Raw genomic sequence first — 22,837 nt, forward strand, 5'->3', positions numbered from 1 at the left:
TTGAATACGCCACGGGTAGCTTGCCAGGCTCTGCTGTGCGGGCGGGATACTCTCGGTAGCTTGCCAGGCTCTCCAAGAGGGACGGAGAAGCTGTACTGAGTGTAAACTGCATGCTCCCTTATGCCTGTGGTTCTATCTCTAACGCATAACTTGAGCTTGTTCTTGAAGCAGTTTCTGCATTTAAATGGGTCGCCACTAAGAAGACAACACACAAACAGCCAATAAGCAGATGAAAGCAAACATTCAACATCATTCATCATAAGAGAAATGCAAACCTAAACCACAATGAGCTACCGCATCCTACCCACTAGATGCCTAAAACAAAAAGAAACAGACAATAACACGTCTTGACTAATACATGGAGATACTGGAATCCTATGTTGATTGGGGCAGGGGGTGAATAGGTTTATCCAGTTTAAATTTTGAAATAAGGGCTGGAACAGGAGTACAGGTGAGTAGGATGCTTGCTTTGCACATGACTGACCTAGCTCCATATGGTCCTCCAAGCCCCACCAGGAGTGATCCCTGAGCACAGACCCAGGAGCAAGCCCTGAGCACTGCCAGATGTGGCAAAAAAAATCTGAAATAAATGATAAATTCCCAGGAAATTGCCCCAAAACATACAATAATATCTCATAGTAACACCTCCCGTAATTCTCCTAATTAGCACAGCCAGGACACTGGTCTGGAACACCCCTTATTCAGTATATATTACATACATGTATCTGTGTGTGCATGTGGTTGGTGCTTTGTGATTTAAAAGTAAACCCCAGAGTTTTGTGGCGGATATTAAGTTGAAATAATAATAAGTACCTTTTATAACGTCTGTGCATAGTGCAGGCAAATATTCAGTAAGCCTTAGTTTCCACCAGAGTATGTGCTTGCAGTAATATTTATATGACTCAGGTTAGGTGGTTGGCTAAACAGCAATGTGAGGTATGTCACAAACAAATTGTGTGCCCTTCTAGTCTTTTTTTTTTTTTTAATGGATAGCTTTATTTTTCTTGGAACCCTATCAGCTTGATGGTTACTGTTTCTTAGAATTTAGATGTCTGTAAAACTGACACATGAAAAATCACCCAGATATTGACAGGCCCAGTGAGTTTTGCATAGAGCTAACTTAAAAACATTTAGCAAGTTTGAAATTACTCTAATAAACTAAGAACAGCATCTAGAGTTTGTATGTGTGCCTGAGCACACACACAGTTTTTAGATTTTTTTAAAGCTAGCGGCATTTGTTCTCTCTTCTGCAGTTATATCAGTTAGCTGCTGTATTTTCCCAGCCCACAGTGGCTAGCCTACCACCTCCTTCATTCTGGGAGCTCTCAGTGTGGGTGACGGTGGTGACCCATGGTGACAAGAAAGCCAGGAGGTGTAAAACTCTTTGGTGATTCCTGCATGACATACAATTTTTTTTTCTTTTTTTCTTTCTGTTTCGGGGCCACACCTGGGAGTGCTCAGGGGTTACTCCTGGGGTTCAGGGGACCCTATGGGATGCTGGGGATGGAAACTGGGTCGGCGTGTGCAGTGCAAGAAACCTACCCGCTGTTCTGTCTCTCCGGCCCCAGGACATGTATTTCTTAGAGACTGAGACCATATGCTCTGCCACATTCTGCCCCACAGTATTGTGGATGACGAGTCAGCGCAAAATCAGATATTTATTCAGTCATCAAATAGACATTGACCATCTAGGAAGAAATCAACACTATGCTAAGCTCTAAGCTCTTGGTGAACTAGACTTGGTAACAGTTGCTGTCTTACAATTTATGTTTAGCAAAATGTTTGTTGAATTCGTGCAAGCCCATAGAATAACGGTCTGTGGTGACCCAATTAAACAGGATAGAAAATTGTTTACGTAAAGAAGTTAATCACTTAAGCTCTGTTTGTTTCCTAGTGTAGGTTCATAGTATAAGAAGGAAGTTAGTGGTATCTGATCTTTTTTTCTCTCTCTCTTTGCTTTTCTTTGTAGATAAGATGCTCCAAGTTGCTTGCAGCTATCTTCAGAAGAAAAATCACTAGCGCCCTGCTCTTGCCATCAAACCAGACCTTCTTGACTTACGCTTTGGTGCTGCAACACTGGAAGACTTGCACACAGGTTCCAGAAATCCCTTCTTTTTCATGTGATTGCTTCTTTGTGGATGGGAAAAAAAAAAAAGATTTGAGTCGTATTGTTTAGAGCAAGTTCTCTTTAGTTGGAACTGCTTAATCAATTGGGCCGCTTACCAATGAGCCAGGCTGCCAGTTCTTGTCAGGAGCTGGCTGAAAACTGTGCTGCGCATGCAGTGGGGATGGCACAAGAAGAGAGCTGTCGCGCTCAGGTGCCGTCGACCTTTTATCATGGTGCCAGCCAAGAGCTTGATCTGTCCACCAAAGTGTACAAGCGGGAGACAGGAAGTCCCTATTCTGTGTTAGTGGACGCCAAGATGAGCAAGCCGCATCTCCATGAAACAGAGGAACAGCCGTATTTCAGGGAGACAAGAGCCGTGTCGGACGGGCGTGCTGGCAAAGACCAGGAGAATTCTGATGACACAGAAGAGGAGGAAGAGGAGGAGGAGGAGGAGGAGGAGGAGGAAGTCTCTTACAAAAGGGAGCAGATCATAGTGGAGGTAAACCTTAATAATCAAACATTAAATGTCTCTAAAGGGGAAAAGGGTGTCTCTTCTCAGTCCAAAGAGACTCCTGTTCTTAAGACGAGCAGTGAGGAGGAAGAGGAGGAGAGCGAGGGAGAAGCCACCGACGACAGCCACGACTATGGAGAGAATGAAAGACAGAAGAAAAAGGAGAAGCGCGTGGAGAAAGTCAGCGTCACGCAGAGGAGAACCCGGCGAGCTGCCTCGGTTGCCGCGGCTGCTGCTTCCCCCACACCCAGGACGACCCGCGGGGGCCGGAGGAAGAGTGTGGAGCCCCCGAAGCGGAAGAAGCGGGCTGCCAAGGAGCCCAAAGCGCCGGTTCAGAAAGCTAAGTGTGAAGAGAAAGAGACGCTGACCTGTGAGAAGTGCCCCCGGGTGTTTAATACTCGCTGGTACCTGGAGAAGCACATGAACGTTACTCATAGGCGCATGCAGATTTGTGATAAGTGTGGCAAGAAGTTTGTGCTGGAAAGTGAGCTGTCTCTTCACCAGCAAACAGACTGTGAAAAAAATATTCAGGTAGGTCTCACCACCGAGAGGGCAAACTTTCCAGGCTAGAACCTGGCCGTTCAGACTCATCTGGTATCTGCCCAAGAGAATAAATACGGTAGAGGCCGAAAGGACAGATTTCGCCAGTTTATCCTTTCAAAAGCTCCTGCTTTGGCCTTTCCAAACCCAGGCTTAACACGTTATTTCAAAAGCATTAAGTTTAACTGCCGCTGGACTAGCGAGAGCCCAGGTGCAATGGAAGGGAGACGTGTTCTAGGCCAGGGGTAAAGTCAGCACTGACTTTGCACCGAGAGTCGCTGTTGTAGCACACGTAGAATTTATTCTGGCATCTTCTCCATCAAGGTGGGAGATGTCGAGTCAAAGGTCAGGAGTAGAGCGTGGTCCCTTGCTAGAGTTTAAGGGAAGCCAGATCCTAGTGCAGCTGATGGGGACCACAACCATAAGGACTCAGACCGGTGGAAATGGAAGATCTCCAGGAGTGAGTTTGCTTTTACCAGTGGAGAGATGACAACACTAAATTTGTCAAGAGGCTGAGCCCATGGGAAAATGCAAACATAACCAGAGGCTGAGCTGGTTGGAAATGGTGCCCGCCTGGCAGTAGGGTTACACTATGCTACTGCACGGTATTGATAAGGTAACAAAAAGTGATGTTCAAACCAGGTTGGCATCTGCAGAGAACTGTGTTGTGATGGGTTAAGTGGTATGCTCAATCTGTCTTCTTGTGTGGATTCTGTTATGGTGTGCCGTGTTGGTTTGCACTTGTGATTGCATACTAGTGAATATTCGTGAAAGGTAAGTTAATGTCTCCATAAGCTATGTAAATAGAACTTTTATGCCACGTTTAAGCTGAACTTTCTTTTAAAAGTTGAAACTGTTTTGGTTTATTTTCTTGAGTACTATTTTTCCTTTTAATGTCCTCTTTTAATCAACAGATTGTTGGTTTTGAGTTTTAATATTCTTAACAGATGTTGTATTTGCTGAAAATTAACAGCTTTTTCGTTCATCAGTTGTTGCTTGCTCTCCGACACACTGGGTCGATAAAAGAAGGCTGAATCGTGTCTGTGCCCTCCAGTGCACCAGGTGATAAATTGGTTGCTGCAGTTCAGGCAAATGGCGCACACGGCACAGTACTGCCCCCTGGGGTCAGGTTTAGGCATGGTCATGATTCATTGCTGTTTATTGCCATTTTTAATAGTATTTAATAGTTTTAATAGTTTTTACATTTAAATCTGCCTCACTAAAGTTACAGAAAATAAAACATTTTGCAAATCATTTTTTAGGGGAGGGCAACTTTCCTTACTATTTCCTTACTGTAATGTGTTTAAGCTGGGTGGGTAGGCTTTGTGGATTCTGTTAAATGAGCTCTCTGTAGATTTCTGAAGACTGCCATGCTGTATTCTCACAAGGAGCTCCTGATGGTCTAGTAACAAGTGAAAATTAGAACCCTCCAGGTAGAGTGGCTTACAGGAGGAGTCTTTTCTTGAGCAATGTTCAGTGAGAGGTTCATCTTTTTTTATGTTTTCTCTGGGTCCTGTTTTCTAAAGCCAGAGTAGTTTTCAGTGAATTCCACCTTTTCCGAAACTTCAGAATACTCGAGTGTGACAGTTCCCTAGAACTTTTTCATATTATGTTGTTTTAGCCAGAAAGTGTTTCATTTTGACACACATACCACCATATATTTATTCTATGCCAGTGGTTTTCAGCTCTCATCCTGGACTCTGCCACTCTGCAGGTATAAGAAGGTTGAAAACCTCAGGTTTAGTCACTCCTGATTTGTAGTACAAGGCACTGGGCAATGCTGTGTGTGTTTCCTACTGATGCATTCAAGAGAGCTCTAAACTGGGCGTTAAGGGAAGGAAAAGAAAGATGCTAACGGCATAGAGATTATACTCTGCCAGAGGGAAATGCTTAGTACAGTAAATTAGATTTGGGGAAAATGCAGTATAGTAAAATCTCAGTGATGTAAGTTGATGAAGGCTCCACGTGTATTATGCACCATCTGAGGTACAAAGTCATTTTTCTGCTTCTGTTGATCTTTAGCCCTTTATATGTGTTTCATCTTTGTTTTTATTTATGCTAATTTAAAATGAGTCTATATTCCCTGGTATGCACCTGTTAACAGCGTAATGACCCATGTGTGGCAGGTAAGCACTGTTGTTAATTCAGATATTTGAGAAATTGGAAGTTTCCTTCATAGGTACAGTACTGATGGATCAATGCAATCAACTCTTTGCCATTAATAAACTTGCCATTCTTTCTTGCCTTACTTTTTTGACATTGTCATAAAATTCTCTGAAAGATGTGCCTTGGACAGTAGACTCTAGAGGTGTGGGTAATGGAATCTGAACTCCTTGGAGAAATAGTTTGGACTTTGCCCTGTGCCACGAGATGCTAACGCAAACCCCCTTCATCTGCCAGGAGGCAGGCGTGGCCTTCTGCTATCCCCTGTACATAAAGACTGTTTCTATTTATCCTGTTCAGTGTGTGTCCTGTAACAAGTCATTCAAGAAACTCTGGTCCCTTCATGAACATATCAAGATTGTTCATGGATACGCAGAAAAGAAATTTTCCTGTGAAATTTGTGAGAAGAAATTCTATACCATGGCTCATGTGCGGAAACACATGGTTGGTAAGTCCTTCCCGTGTTCCCACACGTGCCCTCCCCCCGTCCCTCGGGGTGCTCCCTGCTCCAGACGGGGCAGGATATAGTCACGGCCTTCGTTTCCTGGGCTTTAACCCAGGAAGCCGTAGCAGACTGCTGGTGTGCGGCCCACAGCGAGCAAGCAGGCTTCACTCCGTCCCACACGGTGCTCTGTTCCCCTCCCGGGACACCGCAGGCGGAGGAGCAGGGAGACGGTCCCGGGCGCAGAGTCACCGCTGGACGCCTGTCTTCTGTCGTTCGGCTTCCGGGTGCTTATTTTGAAAACAAGTATACTCTGTGTTGCAGCGCACACAAAAGACATGCCATTTACATGTGAGACCTGTGGAAAATCCTTCAAGCGTAGCATGTCCCTCAAGGTGCACTCCTTGCAGCACTCTGGAGAGAAACCCTTCAGGTGTGAGGTAAGGGGCGTGCAACCCCCGCGGCTGGCCCCCGTGTGTGTGGTGAGGCAGGGCGAGAGAGGGGGTCTGTGCATGGCTCAGGGAGCTGCCCACAAGCCTGAGAGCCGGCAGGGGCCTGCTCTGAGTGCTGCGTGTCACCATGCTTCTGTATGGTGACATGGTGACTCCTATTTTCATCGTTATTTTTTGCCTTGCATGAAGTAGTGCTCAGGAACCCACCAGGGTCATGCCTGGCAGGGGCCACACCGTGCTGGGGATCCAACTCAGGGCTTCGAGTGTGCCAGCCGTGCCCTTCCCCACCCCCCACCCCGCCCGAAGCTCTTTCCTTGACTCTCTTACTCTGTTTTATTGTTCTGGGGATCCAACCCAAGGCCTCACTCATGCAAAGCAGGCTCTCTACCCCATTCCCTGCCCCCGAAGATGGCATTTTCCAACAGGCTGTTCACTCTTAGGTTAGATTTAGGAATAGGGTTCTTTGAGCTATTTTTCCTTTCTCAGTAATTCAGGGAGATTGGGTATACTTTGGTAATAATTATATGAGAACATTTCCTTTTCTTTTTTTTTTGGGGGGGGGGAGTCACACCCAGTGGTGCTCAGGGAGTGCTCCTAGCAGTCTGAGGTGACCATATGCAGTACTGAGAATCGAACCCAGATTGGCCACATGCACGGCAAACGCTCTGCCTGCTGTGTATCTCTCTAGCCCATTTCCTTGTTATTCGTCACTGAGCTGCAGAAATAACTGACAGAAGCAGAGTTGAGTGTGAAAACTGGAGCAGGTCTCCAGGACGCTGTAGGATGGGCGCAAGGAAAGCTCCTCCTGGCAACTCTGCTCAAGTCTCCTCCCTGTCCCCTGCAGAACTGTGACGAAAGGTTCCAGTACAAGTACCAGCTGCGCTCCCACATGAGCATCCACATCGGACACAAGCAGTTCATGTGCCAGTGGTGCGGCAAGGACTTCAACATGAAGCAGTACTTCGACGAACACATGAAGACACACACTGGTGAGAGCTGGTCGGGAGCAGGACTGGAGGTGGCAGGCATTGATTGATGCTCCTCTTTGCGTCATTTATTAAAAAATCTAAACCGCAAAGCTGCATTCTAAGTGAAAATTCTATTCTAAGTAAAACTGCTTAGGCCCTTGTAAGTATTTTTAAGCGAGTTGTTGTACTTCTTTACTTGGGGAACAGGAACTCCTGAAATTGTATACAACTTGCTTTGTGTCTTGGCTTTTGTTATTTTTTTTTTCCCTAAGGAAAAGATTCCAGACCTTTAAGAACTAGAGTACACTGCTTGAACTGAAATAGCTTCTCAGTATTTTTTTTTTAATGTTACTGAATTTGATTTACCAAAAGTCACTACTTCAGGATTACCTCCATTAAATGAGGCTAAAATAATTTTTAACTGTTTTGTAGTTAGAGGTATATGTTCTGTAGCATGGATCTGAATCAGGGAAGCCTTTGATTATCCAACTGGCTAAAGTAATAATTATCATCATTTCTCAGTCTAAATTTTCCTTTGTTAGATCAACTCTGTACACAGACTGAACAGTAACAAGAGTTTTCCAGTGTTCTGAGTAAACTCTTACTGTAGAATTCTAGATTCTGTTAGTCCGTCGAGCAGCCCAGCTGCCGAGAACCACAAGAGATGGTACTTCGTAGCGCACTGCTTTCCTGAGTTGGGGTGGACACAGGTCTAGAGCAACAGAGTCACTGCAGCTGCTCCCGCACATGCACAGTACTGACCGTTCAGGGGACAAAGGATGAGTGATCCCCTGCTGCTTCTGCTGCTTCTCTGGGTTGTGTTGTTGTTGGGTGTTTTTTTTTTCTTTTTGGGTCACACCTGGCAATGCTCGGGGATTATTCCTGGCTCTGCACTCATGCATTACCCCTGGTGGTGCTCAGGGGACCATATGGGATGCTGGGAATCAAACCAGGGTCAGCTACGTGCAAGGCAAGTGCCCTATTCCGGCCCACACATGCTTCTTTTGTTTACCCTTGCTAAAGGAGAATGTAGTCCAAAGGTAGTGATGGTGGTAATAATGATAAATACTTTATTTAAAACAGCAGCGGCTAAAATAACATTGTCTGCCACTCTAGCAGGTAATGCTCCAAGCATTTTTTCTTTCCCACTTATCACAACAACCAACTATTATTACCTTCATTTCTCAGATGAGGAGGCTTTGAGGTTCAGAATTTAAATAATCTTTCCAAGGCCCGTGACTCTTTTTTTTTTCTTTTTGAGTCACACCCGGCGATGCACAGGGGTTACTCCTGGCTCTGCACTCAGGAATTACTTCTGGCGGTGCTCAGGGGACCATATGGGATGTTGGGATTTGAACCCGCGTGCAAGGCAAACGCCCTACTCGCTGTGCTATCGCTCCAGTCCCAAGGCCCGTGACTCTTAACACCACATACTTAATGATTCTAATATAAATTTTCTGTAGCATGTCATATAATAGGAGGAAACATGGACACGAAGACATCACAAGAGCAAAAGGTACCAGCCTATAGCCTGGTTCTAAGCTTCCGGGATTTGTCAGGGTACTACTCAAGCAGACCAGGATCAAAGTCAACCTGTGATGAATAATATTCATTCCAGTTAATGACATGTAAATAAAATTGCATTTTATTTGTAGTGAAATTGCATTTTATTTGTAGTGAAATTATTTGTAGTGTATTTGTAGTGGAAAGTTGAAAAGTCTGTGTGGTCAGTAGTGTATTCTGCTTAAGGGAAAATGTGTATTACAGGGTAAAATATGTTAAGGAGTTGTTAGGGCAAGGGAATTACAGCCAAGGAAGGTAATGGAGTGATTTCAACGGCAAGTAGCGTATTTTGCCAAATCTAGTAAGCTCCGGTTATAAGACAAACTTGTCTTATTGCTTAAAAACCATTCTGATTAAGTCCTGACCTGGCATTTATTATAAGGCATATGCTAGCCCTAGAGTTGGTGATTATTTCTAGCTAGAGAGATGAGAGAGTGGGTATGTGCTTGTCTTGAACCTGGGTTCGATTACCAACACCCTGTCTGGTTCCCCAAACCTTGCCAGGAGTGATCCCTGAGCACAGAGCCAGAAATAAGTCCTGAGCACTGCCAGGTTTGACATCCCCCCAAAAAAAGAATGAATTTTATAAATATTAATAAAGTTATTAAAAACTCACAAAGTGATGCTACTGTAGTAAGCAAAAATTAAATGTTCCCTAGGTTTACAGAGTTTATAGTTAGATTGTGGTTGGGGTGATATACAAGTCAAAGTTTGGTGATAAGAACATGAAACTGAAAAAAAGTTGACTAGAGTTTGATGGATAGGGGTATGGGGTAGGGCATTGCAGGAAATATTTTAAGACATGACATTAGAGAGCCACAAGCAGGTACAGATTAGTGAGAAGGCAGGGTGTGGGGGAGACAAAATACAAGACGTAAAAATGATTGGCCTTTATTCTGTGGACAGTGGAACATCCTTAAATAGTTTGGGTAGAGTGTGACATAACGTATCTGGAGGTTCGTGTGGAGGTGGATTAGGTGGATTCGTGTGGAGGGGTCTAGAGCAGAGCTGGTGAAGCCGGGCAGGTGGACTTTGCAGTAATGTGGATGGATGGTTATGATATAGACTGCGGTATATTAACAGTGAGTAAAATGAAAGTGATGCTGAAGTAGAGTTGAACGATCTTGGTGGCTGACTGGATTCAGTAGTGTGGGAAGGAAAAATCATAGGTTAATCCCAGATTTTAGGGTTGTAAATTCTCATCAGCAAAGAATTTGGGGGCAGGGAAGGTAGCAGGTTTGCTGGGTAAGACAGTAGGATTTAATTTTGCCCTGACAGCTTTTGAGATACCTGTGGGGGCTTTTCGGTGAAGAAATCCAAAGGCAGTTTGACTGGTGGACAAAGAGAGAAATTTAAATTTAAAGGGTATCAGAGGAATAGAGGGTAGTAGTGGAACCAGCAATACTCATAGTAAGGGACTAGAATGCAGTATTTGTTGCCCAGGTTGCTTTTTCGTTTCAACAGTGCAGAAGGAAATTAGCCAGGTTCTTGCTTTATTTCTTCCTCCCAGAAGATTCTGTTTTCATTTATAAAACTTTTTATTTTTACTTCATACTCATTCCAGGGCGATTTCTTCCAATTAGGTGAGCTTTAGCTACATGTAAAAATTAGACAGGGAGCCTGAGAGACAGTACTTGTATAGTATAGTATAGTTCTTGCTTTGCATGGGCCTAACCTGGATTCTATCCTTGGTCCTCTGAGCACCACCAGGAATGATTCCTCAGTGCAGAACCAGGAGTAACCCCTGAGCATCACCAGCTATGGCCCCCAACATGAAACAAAACAAAAACTCAAACAAAAAAAACCCCTCCCCTCCACCAAAAACAAAAAACAAAAAACAAAAGAATTAGGCTGTATCTTTCCACTTATCATACACTGTTCTCTACTTACCTCGATGAACTTAATGGATACGGTAAAATCCAACAGACTGTTTCCTAGCTTTCTTTTTTTTTTTTTTTTTTTTTTGCTTTTTGGGTCACACCTGGTGATGCACAGGGGTTACTCCTGGCTCTGCACTCAGAAATTACCCCTGGCCGTGCTCAGGGGACCACATGGGATGCTGGGATTTGAACCTGGGTCGGCCGAGTGCAAGGCAAACGCCCTACCCGCTGTGCTATCTCTCCAGCCCCTGTTTCCTAGCTTTCTATTAAAATAGGTATTTCAGGGCTGGAGCAATAGCACAGCGGGTAAGGCGTTTGCCTTGCACATGGCCAACTCGGGTTCGATTCCCAGCATCCCATATGGTCCCCCGAGCACCACCAGGAGTAATTCCTGAGTGCAGAACCAGGAGTGACCTCTGAGCATCGCTGTGTGCAACCCAAAAAGAAAAAAAAAGTAGGTATTTCTGGGCCAGAGCGATAGAATACAGAGGGGCACTTGATTTGTCCGTGGCCAACCAGAGCCCATCAGGAGTGATCCCTGAGTGCAGAGCCAGGAGCAAGTCCTGAGCGCCGCTGGGTGTGCCACCCGCTCCCCCCAGAGCATCACCAGGCAGGAGTGACCCTTGAGCCCAGCCAGGTGTGCCCCCCACACCAGAAAAGAGTGCTAACAGCCCTACCTCCTATGGCGAGTAGTTGCTGTCAGGCGTGAAGAGGACTGTCTGCAGTGGAGAAGGGAGCGGTAAAGTGACACATGGCTCTCCCCAGCCCGCCCTGGGCCCACGGACATTGGGAAATGGTGTGGGCCATTTTTGACAGTCAGAACCTCCTGGGGTCCTTACAGACACTAATGCTGAATGACCCTCGGTGCCACCTCCCCCAGCTGCTAAGGTTCTGCCTGTTGCTCCCAAGGGCGCACAGGCTGCCGGCTGAGCAGGGCCCTTTGTCAGAAGGTGAGGCAGGCTGGGCTTCTGGGCGCCAGAACCAGGAAGCCAGCTCCCTGCTGACGAGGCCCCAAGAGACATGCCAGCTCCACAGTCTTACTCTGGCTTGGAACTCAGAAGTCGATCAACGATAAATGCGCCTGAATTTTGAGGCAGATTCATCTGTGGCGCCAGTCTCCATCTGTGGGTTACCCTTCTGCTGGGATGTGCCGGGTCCCTGCCATTCCATTGCTGCTGAGAGCGCCTTTCCACTGTCCTCTCTCCGGCCCATCACTCCCCCTCTTTGTAAACCACGCCCCTACGTTGGTGCTATGGAAGTCTTGCAGGGTTTTTTTGTTTGTTTGTTTGTTTGTTTGTTTTTGGTGGCAACCAGAGATGCTCAGTTGTTCCTCCTGGCTCTGCAATCAAGGATCACCCCCGGTGGTGCTTGGTGGGGGACCATATGGGATGCTGGTGGTCGAACCCAGCTTGGTCTCCTGCAAGGCAAGCGCCCCCCATGCCACCCTGTCGCTCCCACCCCAAGTCAGAGGTGAAGTTTTGCCCGTATCTGCCCGCTTGTGTTCAGCCCCAGCCTGGGGAGTCCCAGCCATGAATGACTCCAGCCGAGGAAGCTGAGGCGAGGCAGGAGGGTGGGGCGGGCGCTGATCCGTCTCTTGGCCTGTGTCCCTCCCAGGAGAGAAACCCTTCATCTGTGAAATCTGCGGCAAGAGCTTCACCAGCCGCCCCAACATGAAGAGGCACCGCCGGACCCACACGGGCGAGAAGCCCTACCCCTGTGACGTGTGCGGCCAGCGCTTCCGCTTCTCCAACATGCTCAAGGCCCACAAGGAGAAGTGCTTCAGGGTGACCAGCCCCGTGAACGTGCCGCCGGCCGTGCAGATCCCCCTGACCAGCGCCCCCGTGGCCGCGGCCCCGTCGGCCGTGAACACCCCCGCCGCCCCCGCCCCGCCGCTCAACATGAACCCCGTGAGCACGCTGCCCCCGCGGCCCCTGCCGCACCCCTTCTCGCACCTGCACATCCACCCGCACCCGCACCCGCACCCCGCGCACCACCTGCCCATCCCGCCCGTCCCGCACCTGCCCCCGCCGCCCGCCCTCTTCAAGAGCGAGCCTTTAAACCACCGGGGCCAGGGCGAGGACACCTTCCTGCGGCACCTGGCCGAGAAGAACAGCTCGGGCCCGCACCACTAACGCCCGGGCCCGGGGCCCCACGCGTGTGTGTGTGTGCGCGCGCGCGCGCTTGCGCTGCCCCGCGGCTCCCGCTGCTTGCAGGGGTCGCGGGGGGCACCGCCCCGCCGTGTCCTCGGGAGCAGCAAGACTACCTACCGCTCAGAGGACATGGTGGGCCCAACCAGGGGAGCCACCCAGTGCAAGGCTGCCGCGCTTTGCATTTTCTGGTCAGACTTTTATAAATTTGGAATACGCAGACCTGCGGGATTTTATAATTTCATATCAGCTGATGAGGTATGCTTGCTTTTATATCCTCGACTTCCCCTCAAAGAGGGGTTAGGCCTGGTCTCCTTTGTACTAATCGGAAAGGCTGTGAGATTAATCCAGAGCATTAATTGTATCCCTGTGTATGTAATGAAATCCTTCTCTCATCTCTTGGTGCTGGCCTCCCAGGCTGAGCTAGCCGTGTTTCACAGTATATCAAGCATTATAGAGGAAAACGGGAATTTTCTCCTTGGTGTAGCTCTCCTAACGCACTCTTTATTTTACTACAGAAATTATTTTAGAGTTTTTTTGTATAGACTTCTTTAGTAGTCGGTTTCTAAAACAAAATGTATTTCAATAAGCGGTGTAATTTTTTCAGTGTAGCTGGACCTATGTTGTAAAATAGAAAAAAAATGTTTTTATAATCATAAAAATGTGATTCCTAAAGATGCATATATAACTTCTATAGTTTAAAAGTTATCCTTCCATCCGTACAACTGAAAGGTGCTTCAGAGACTGGGTGTATCTGAGAGGGTGTCCAGGTCACTGCAGAAATGAGGTTTTGTCTCTAGAACTTGGCATAAGTTCTTAGTAGTATTTAAATCTCTGCTTCATACTCAAAATGTCTAGGGGCTGGAGAAATAGCTCAAAGGGCTAGTGTGCATCCTTTTGTATGTGGCAGGCCCAGGTTTAATTCCCAATGCCACATGGTTCCCCAAGACCTGCTAGGGAGCAGCCCCCAAGCACCGAGCAGGGAATAGCCAACCCCTGAGCGCTGCTGGGTGTGGACCAAACCGCCACCCATTCTCAAAAACCAAAATTTTTTTTTTTCAGTTATGGGGTCAGAGAGATAGTACAGCTGGTAAGGTGCTTGTCTTGCACATATCAAACTTGAGTTCAATCCCTGGCAACCCACGTGGTCCCCTGAACCTGCCAGGAGTGATCACAGAGCCTGGAGAGAGTCCTGAGCACCGCCAGGTGTGGCCCCAAAATAAAAAAAAAAAAAAAGCTCAGTGGTCTGGCTCACTGACATGCTTCTACCCTCCATGTTATACTTGGTTCAGTTATTGTGGTAAATGAATGCTTGGCAGAGGGTTGGACCTTTTCCAGCGAACGCTCACATTTTTTTCAGCATCAGCTAAATGTCAGCTAAAGCTTGCACTTACTGAAAACTCTGAATGACTCCGTTGACAGTCTAGAGGAGGAAGTAGTGGGGATTGTCTCATCTCAGTCACAGCTGTGACCAGGCGCAGCTTTTGGGAGGATGCCTCTATGAAGTCGCGTGACTCTGCACGTTCTGAGGTGGCCTGGGCTGGTAGAAGCGCCAGGCAGATGAACGAGGTACACTGCAAGCACGCCCTCGATGTTGTCTCGAGGAGCACAGACCCGTGCAGGCGAACACAGTTGGATTCCGAGTTCTTAAGTGTTGTAGCACTGGACTTAGCCACAACTTTGAGCAGTTCGAACACAGTTGACACTGCAGTGAGGGAAAGAAAACACGGCAGCCGCATCCTGAGTGACAAGTAGAGCAGGGCTTGCTGAAGCGGTCGGGTAGGCCGCTGTTTCCAGTCTGGGGAACTTCAGAAGAGCATGATCAAGAGCTTCTTATAGGAAAGACTAAACAGAAGGGCTAACATTTTGGTAATATTTAGCAGGTCAAATTTTTCCACATTACATACGGCTGAAAAAAAATGTTTTAATAGAAAACGGAATTCCAAACTAAGGTCATCTCTGTCTCTTTCTTAATCTTGAAATTCCTTTATTTTCCTTTCCTCGGGCTCTTAAACCACTGCCTGCATCAGAATCTTGGCCTTTATTTAATATCAAATGTACAGATATGCTTCAAGCACTTCCCCCGGCAGATGATTTTTATGATAGGAGAAATATGGAAGTCTTTCAGTGGAAGTTAAAGAAGTCCCTGTTTTTAAAGTACCACGTTCTCAGTTCACTTTTTGGCTTACTATTTCCAGACTGTTTTTCCTTCTGATTATTGCCTTTGTTTCTTGGATAACAAGCATAGGAAAGTTTTGGAGAGAAGCAGAAAAATATCTCGACTGTATTTTTCTTTCTGGTTGGTGGATATTAGTTCATGGGAATGTTATTTTTAAGTCTTGGTATACATTCATTGAACATTCAGGTACCCCTGTCAATAAGGAAAGTTAATTATCTGTTTATGAATTAATCTTTGGGGCTGGAGCGATAGCACAGTGGGTAGGGCATTTGCCTTGCACGCAGACAACCCGGGTTCAATTCCCAGCATCCCATATGGTCCCCTGAGCAGTGCCAGGAGTGATTCCTGAGTGCAAAGCCAGGAGTAACCCCTGTGCACGGCCGGGTGTGACCCAAAAAGAAAAAAAATGAATTAATCTTTAGTAGCTGCCTCCCCTTTTCCCACAACCTCTTTTGCATTCCACGGCAAGTGTGTGAATTTATACACAAGCTTTATGTAAACATATCATTACTTCATGGTCAAAGCATGTTAATATTAAGAGGATTTTGAAAAACAATGTAAATTGCAGCTTAGTTATTTTTTGTTCTAAGCAAATTTACAATGTTAGGCCGCAGTTCTGAATTCTAGACTTGAGACCAGTGAATGGACCATTTCATGAGATGGACTTTAGTTGTACTCTGGGAAATTCAGGAAGTCATCTTTGTCATTCAGTGAATATAGCCATAAGAAAAACCTGTAACATAGGAAAACCAGTATTAAGCAAATAATCACCACCACCCTTAACAGAAGCAAAAAGGACTTAAAAAGAAGTCACTGTTGTACACAATACAGATAGGTCAAAGGTATTGTGAAGCATAGTGGAAACTTCCCCCACCCTTAACCCATGCACCCCCCGGACAAGTACATCCTCCATGGCTTAGCATTTGTGGTCTTCAGGAAAACTGCTCAGAATGTAGTGGCTCCTCTGCCGTGTCCCATTACATGGGAAGAATAAAATGCATTAAGAATATTTGTAATGTTTCTGCTTCTGAATATTAAGAACTGCAGGATTAAGCCTTAACTGTAAATGTGCATCAGGTTTAACATGCTTAAGACTCAAACTCAGGGTTGAAAATGTGTTGGGGGTCCTACACTAAGATAAAAGGGGCATTCTGTGGCGTTTTTCCCTGCCTTGCTGTGGTGGTGTGGAACCCCATGGAGTTCCTCCCAGCTACTTGCTCTCTCAACTTGAAAATTTGAGCTATGGAGGAGTTTGAGTTCTCAGACCTTATCAGTCCTTAAATAAGCCTTTCAAAGGCCCCGGGCCTCCTGTTTCAGCTTTATGTTAGTATCACATTTATCAACTTGAGGTTGCTTCATGTTACTGAATTTTACGGTCTTCAAAGGCTCGAAGCATTATGAGGGTTAGGGGTTTTCTTAAGAAAGATTCCAGAGGGTGTTTTGATTTGGCTTTGCTCTTCCCTGTCCCTGCCCCCTTACATTTTTCTGTTCTTTTCTTGGACATTCATCATTCAAATGTAAACTCTTCCTTAGCCATAATGAAAGGCTGTTTGCTGCTTTTCTGAGTTTGAGTCTTACTGGGCTCAGACTGAGTTTGATTTTAAAATTTGAATGAAAAAAGTAAGATGGATGGTCTAGAGGCATGTGGCTTCATTTTCACCTATATTTGTGATTTCGGTTCTTAATTTTAGCAAGCATGGAGGTCCACTGATAAACCTTTATTACATGGTAGTTCAAAGAAACCTTTGCGAATCAGTTACATATGCTTTAAAGTCTGTCATTTGCATTAACTATTCTAAATTAATGACTGAGTATGGACACTACTATAGTTGTACCAAGATGTTAAGTACTACATTTGTTGGCTGTACCTTTTCATTGTGGTTAGAATGCTCCCTATAATTGGATTATTCCTAGTGTACTAACTGAAGACAAAAATGCTCTGAAGAGATGCTTGTAAACTTTGAATTTGCTACTTCTTAATGTTTTTTTTTCTGTTTGTTAAATGGCTATGTATATTTAGTTTGATTTCACTGGAAGTTTTAAATTTTGAGATGATCAAGCAGAAATAGCCATCCACGGCGAGTATAAATATATCTACATGTAGGTATATAGATATAGCCCATCTTGCAGATTTTTGTCAGTAAAACAAATGGTAGAATGGGTTTTATAGTTAAAAATAAAAAGAGAAGAAACTCGAAGTTAAAGAAACCCTTCTGTTTGAGCTACTGTGTAGAAAAAAATGACTTGTATTACAGTGCTGATCTATGGATGTTTCATTTAAGTTTTCATATACTTGAAACATACAGTTTCAAGGCTGTTCTAGACTGTATTGGACATATGCCATATAAAAGGGAGTAAGTTACATTTAAGGATTTTATTGGCGATCTACCATCACAAACAAACTTGGAATTCTTCAGACTAAAAAAATTGAGCAAGTAAATAGTGGGTTTTAATTTTCCTTTGCTGAAGTCAAGATAGAAAATTTCCCAAAAGACAATTTTTTTCAGGAATGAAAGGTCATGAGCCATTAGAGATGGTGGCATTATTATGCAATAACAACAACCCCCACCCCCCCTTACCTGCTTCTGTCATCGTAGCGTTTATAATATATGATGGTGACCTTCTAACCCTGGACACTACCTCGAGAAAGCAAACCAGAGATCCTCTCTACACTTTGTATGGAAGCCATAAAAATTGCCATCAATATATCCACTTTCATAGTTCTATACTTTTATACTCTGACTTTTATAGACTTTATTATCAGATCCTTTTTGTTTTAGAGGATAGGTTTTGCAAGATTCAAAGGAAAATCAAACTCCTTGGTCATGCCACCTTTGAAGCTTTAGCTTCAGTAAATTTGATTAAAGAACCATATGATGTACCTCTGATTGACTTCTTCATTTAAGTCAGAACTATGTCTGTCGCAGAGTTGCATATCTTGAAAACAGACTTCTCTTTCTTATTCCCTAAGTAGGAGCTATATTGTTGTTAGGAACTCCCCATAAAGTGGATTTCTACCTTGTTACTCTGTGTATTACTCAATAATATATGTATTGTCTCAAGGCTCCTGGAATTGTTTTTATTTCCTTGGGACAGGTAAGTGATCTAGACCTCTCTCTAGTCCTCTCTTAGTCTCACTGCCACTCCAGTCTCTCACTCTGTTCTTGAGTGCCTTCAAAAAGCCAGCATCCTGGAATATTCTTTTCCGGTCTAAATCCTACCTCTGATAATTTCATTTTCCATGAGTATTGGAACCCACCTTTATTTCTGCTGGTTTGGTTCTTGAAACCAGCTAAAACCTGGGGTTTGAACTTGCTTCTGTTTTGTTTCTCTATGTCATTTTAGCTTGCTGTTTAAATTCTTGCTTTTATTGTTCCATAGATTACATATCTGGTAACGAGAGATTTTTTCACCCCTAGACTACTGTTCACGTATTTTCTCTTGCCGGAAACTCAGACGCTCCTTTACAATGAAAGATTCTTTGAAACGTCTTTTCGTCCCCTTGGTCTTCCTGAATGCCTCCCCTGTCCAATGGGGACCCCACGTGCTCCTCTTGCAGTGTCTTCCCTTCCCCAGAAACACTTTTGTCAGGTTGTACCCACAATTTAATTTTAGTTAAGCTTATTTAAAGTTGTTCCAAGTTGATCAAACATCCTTGGCTGGTTTTCCTTCGACCTCTCCGCCGCCAGTACTGCAGAAGCTTCTGGTCACTTTCATCTCTACCTGTTTTCATCAGATTAATCTTTTTTGAGTGGCATTGATCCGTAATATAGGAGGGATGTCGGGAAAGTGGGGGGAAGGGGCTTGCTGTGTGTGTCCTGCTGGTGTTGGAGCGTCTGATGGGTGGAACTTCTTAGCAGCCGGCTAGTCTTGTACAGCCAAAACTCAAGTGGTGCTGGGTCTGCGTCTTTTGTTCTCCTTCCAGTTCCTCCAGAGTTCAGTGCAGATCTCTTTCAACCGAGGCAGAAGGTCTGTTTTGTTTTTTAGTGAAAGCTCTGGAGTGTTTTAGCCTTGGTCAGACTGCCCTTCCTCAAAATGCCACGGCTCTTGCCTTCAAGTGAACAATTCCGATACTCAGGTTTTCACGACCGGTAATGGTCACACCAACTGGGAGTCTGAAAGACAGTCGTCGGGGCCAGAGAGATGGTAAAGTGGGTCAGGCACTTTCCTTGCATGTGGCCAACCCGGGTACAATCCCTGTGACCCCGTAGAGTCCCCTGAACGCCACCAGGAGAGGTTCCTGAGTCCAGAGCCAGGTGTAACTCCTGAGCATCTCCAGATGTGACCCCAAAGCAACCACGAAGAAGGCAGTGGTTAATTTTTGTCATCCTTTTTTATCCATGGGGCAGTGTGGAATCTTGATGTTTGAAAGTGATCTCAATTCAAGGTGAGGTAAGGTCTTTACTGCGAGTTTACAAAACGTAGAAGGTAGATTTTTACAGAAATAATGAGAATTTCTGGTTGTAAACATTTTTTTTTTCTCTAATTGGCCTCGATAATTCCCTATGATGGACCTGGAAGTTTACCTAAATTTACCACTTAGGAACACGCATGACCCTAAGCCTGGAGTGGTGGCCGGGCCCTGAGGCAGAGCCTGGCCTCACAGGACAGTACATTTGCATGAATGCTACAGGGAGTGTTGTTCCAAGACACTACCCTCCGCTCCCTAACTCCAGGTTCCCTTCTCACTACTTGAGATTCTCGGGAGAGTACTACAGATGACTTAAAATGACTTGGAAGGAACATTAGGAAATCGGGCTGGTGCAAGAGTGGGAAAAGCTTGAGTCTTGCCTGACTTCAGAAGAAAAGCGATATTTGCTTTGCTGGCTTTGAGTAACCAAAGAGTCTGTCTGTAACGAAACGTGCCAGTTGTTTCTCAGCATCCAACCACTGGACCCGACACAGCTTCCGCCCACCCTGCCTTCTTCAGGTGAAAAGGGACCTTGGGATGGGAGGGACAGAGCCAGGGATTCACCTCAGACTTGACCGTTCTGAGGAAATGTTTGACTCTTCTAGAATCGGTGTCCCTCCTAGAAATGCCCTCTCTGTACTTGATTATTCCGCTCATTCGGCTTTTTAGAATGAAAGCAACCATGTGATGTGCTTTGGTCGTCGCTCTCCAAAGTTGCAGCATCCGAAAACTCTTTCTCCCGCACATTTTCCCTTAGAACACACGGGCGTTGGCGGCGGCAGTCTGTCTTGTGGCATTAGCGTCTGTGTCCACGCGAGGGCAGCAGAGTACTTCAGCGTCCTTATTCCCGCCCGTGGCCGGCCTCCTTCCACTCAGTCCTTCTTAGGCCTTTTGGTTTTCAGGCGCTTTCCCTTGTTTCTGAGTCTCGGGAGTTTCTCTCAGCCTCTGTGAAGTGAAGGTTGATGTGCTGTGTGGACCGTCCATCCCTCTGGGCGTCTTCTCAGCCAGGACCTCCTGGGGACTCTGTTGTATGTTAAATGAAGAGCAGGAAGACCCTCCCACCCCCCATCCCTTCTTTCTTCCCAGACCCCAGACCAGTCTCAGCTCAGGGAAGGAGCAGGCCAGTGGAGGCGCCAAGTGTGAGGGAGGAGATGCTTCCTGCCTTCTTTGTTCCAAACAGACGTCTGTCTGTCACGTCCAGGGGGTCTTGCTCGAGGCTTCTTCCTGGCCTGTGCTTGTTCCCTGGAGGCGCCTAGCACATCTCTGGGCCCCTTCTCTGTGCTCCCGTGTTTCTTTGAGTTCTCTGGCCACAGGTGGTGTTAGTGTTCCGCTGGCTTCGCTGTGGCACTTCACACTAAGCAGGTCAGCCCAGGGACGGGAAACCAAGGCCTCATCCGCTCCCCCGCTCAGCTGGCGTGGCCTTGTCCCAACTCTCTCTCTTCTTCCCTGGCCAAGGCTGACCCCGAGCAATACAGTCTGTGCTCGGAACTCTTAATAAACTCTTTAACACTTAGCAAAATGTGAGGCTGAAGGTCGGGAGAGACCAGGTGTGACGTGCTTGCTTTTATTTTTTTTTGTTTGTCCTCCTGTTCCCCCCCATTCCCCCACCCCCACAATAGTACTGAAATCACTTGCACTTTTTCTCTTCTCTTAGAAAAAGAAAATCCAATTTGCTTGCCAGGAAATTGTTTGTTAGGTTTACAAAGCTCGTTGTTGAATGTTGAACATTTGTCCAAAGGAGTTTGACGGAACAGAAGCTGCTTGGGTGGGGGGTCTGTGCGCGAGGCCCTGAGGAGGAGGCCGTGGAGCGAGACCAGAGGACAGTCCAGTGTACAGCCCCGCTCACCTGCAAGGAAGCCTGGGGGAGGTGACAGGGAGGTAGGACAGCGACGGTGTCTCTTCAGACAGGAGACCCTGGGAGAGAGGAGCCGAGCTCGCCACCTGACCCCCCAACCAGCCCAGCGACCCTGGGGTCACCCTTTCCCAGTCCCCCTTAGACCCCTCCATGTGCTGATCACCCCCCCTTTGTGTTAACTACACCAATATTTTTTTTTAACAATTGAAATGCACTTTTTTTTTTGTTTCAATTCAATCATGATTTTAAGTATAAAAAAAGCTTAAGACTGTTAAAACTACTTTTTGTGTGTGTGTTTTTAACCACTCGATGTAGCATTGTCTATTTTATTCTTATGAGACTCTGGTACAAGTGTGCCACTTCATGATCTTTCTGAGATGCTGGGCCTTTGGATGTGTACGGTAACCGACTTAATGCTAATGTTGAAAGTAAATGAAAAGAACAGTATCCATAGCCACTGTGTCTGTCTTCATTTCATCTCCTCCTTAGTCCCAGTCGACACCATTCTGAGCTCCCCTTGCTCAGTGAATTGCCTTTTCCTCCCGGGAAGTGAACAACCTCCAACAACTGAATCAGTAATGGGCTGCCGGGCCCACAAGCCCTGCGGACCTCTTGATTGATTGATTGATTGATTGGGTTTTTTTTTTTTTTTTTTTTTACTTTTTGAGTCACACCCAGCGATGCACAGGGGTCACTCCTGGCTCTGCACTCAGGAATTACCCCTGGCGGTGCTCAGGGGACCATATGGGATGCTGGGAATCAAACCCGGGTCTGCCGCGTGCAAGGCAAACGCCCTACCCGCTGTGCTATCGCCCCAGCCCCCTGTGGGCCTCTTTAGAAAGGACAACATGTTTTCAAGGCTGTTGGCCAACTTAGGATCATTAGTCCTTTTTTATCCTGTGCTACCTGGCCCAGCGCTAATTGGCTTCAGTAACGTTGCTCTGTCCAACTGGGCAATTCCCGGAGCATATTCTAGAAAACAGTATTTGAAAAAGAGGCTGTCACTGGGTTTTTATTGCTGTCTTTGTTTGGCAGTGCTTGGGGCTTAATCCTGCCTCTGCACTCAGTGATCACTCCTAGCGGGCCCAGAAGAACATCTGGGGTTCTGGTGATTGAACCCGGGTCTGCCACATGCAAGGCAAACACCCTACCTATTATCCTATCTCTCCAGTCTCCCGTGATTGGATTGTTTGAGCCATTGACGAAAATAAACACAGTAGGGTAGGGGTGGGGTGGTGGGAGGGAAACTGGGGACACTGGTGCTGGGGAAATGTACACTGGTGGAGAGATGGGTTGTTGGAACACTGTGTCCTGAAACCTAATCATGAACAGCTTTGTAAGGGTCTGTCTCACAGTGATTCAATAAATAAAGTAAAAATAAAGAAACACAGTTGGAAATAGCTCACGAAGTACAAGTATGTTGAGTGAAAATCAATGATTGTAAAATGTGGCCCTTGGGCCCCCAGCCCACCCCAGGTTCATTCGTGCACTCATCTGCTTACGCCACCTGTCAAGTTCCTACAGGCGTCAGGCACTGCTGTAGCCAGTAGGGGTTCGGCACGGAGCAGATGGGGTTCAAGCTCCCACAGATGTTTCCCCTTCAGGAAAATCTCCCAGCG

The 22,837-nt window shown here is 46.0% G+C and overlaps 1 protein-coding gene across 1 annotated transcript in view; it reads left to right on the forward strand.

Annotated features, from left to right (window-relative positions):
• Positions 1-21,671, forward strand: part of ZNF652 (zinc finger protein 652) — a 59,251-nt gene extending 37,580 nt beyond the window's left edge. The window contains exons 2-6 of the mRNA XM_055130428.1: positions 1,970-3,149; positions 5,622-5,769; positions 6,088-6,203; positions 7,060-7,204; positions 12,241-21,671. Coding sequence (XP_054986403.1) covers positions 2,226-3,149; positions 5,622-5,769; positions 6,088-6,203; positions 7,060-7,204; positions 12,241-12,758 — 1,851 coding nt within the window. The 5' untranslated portion in view covers positions 1,970-2,225 and the 3' untranslated portion in view covers positions 12,759-21,671. The remainder of the gene's footprint in view (positions 1-1,969; positions 3,150-5,621; positions 5,770-6,087; positions 6,204-7,059; positions 7,205-12,240) is intronic.
• The last annotated feature ends 1,166 nt before the right edge of the window (positions 21,672-22,837 follow it).

The sequence above is a fragment of the Sorex araneus genome, chromosome 3 (assembly GCF_027595985.1).
Source record: "Sorex araneus isolate mSorAra2 chromosome 3, mSorAra2.pri, whole genome shotgun sequence".
NCBI classification, from domain to species: domain Eukaryota; kingdom Metazoa; phylum Chordata; class Mammalia; order Eulipotyphla; family Soricidae; genus Sorex; species Sorex araneus.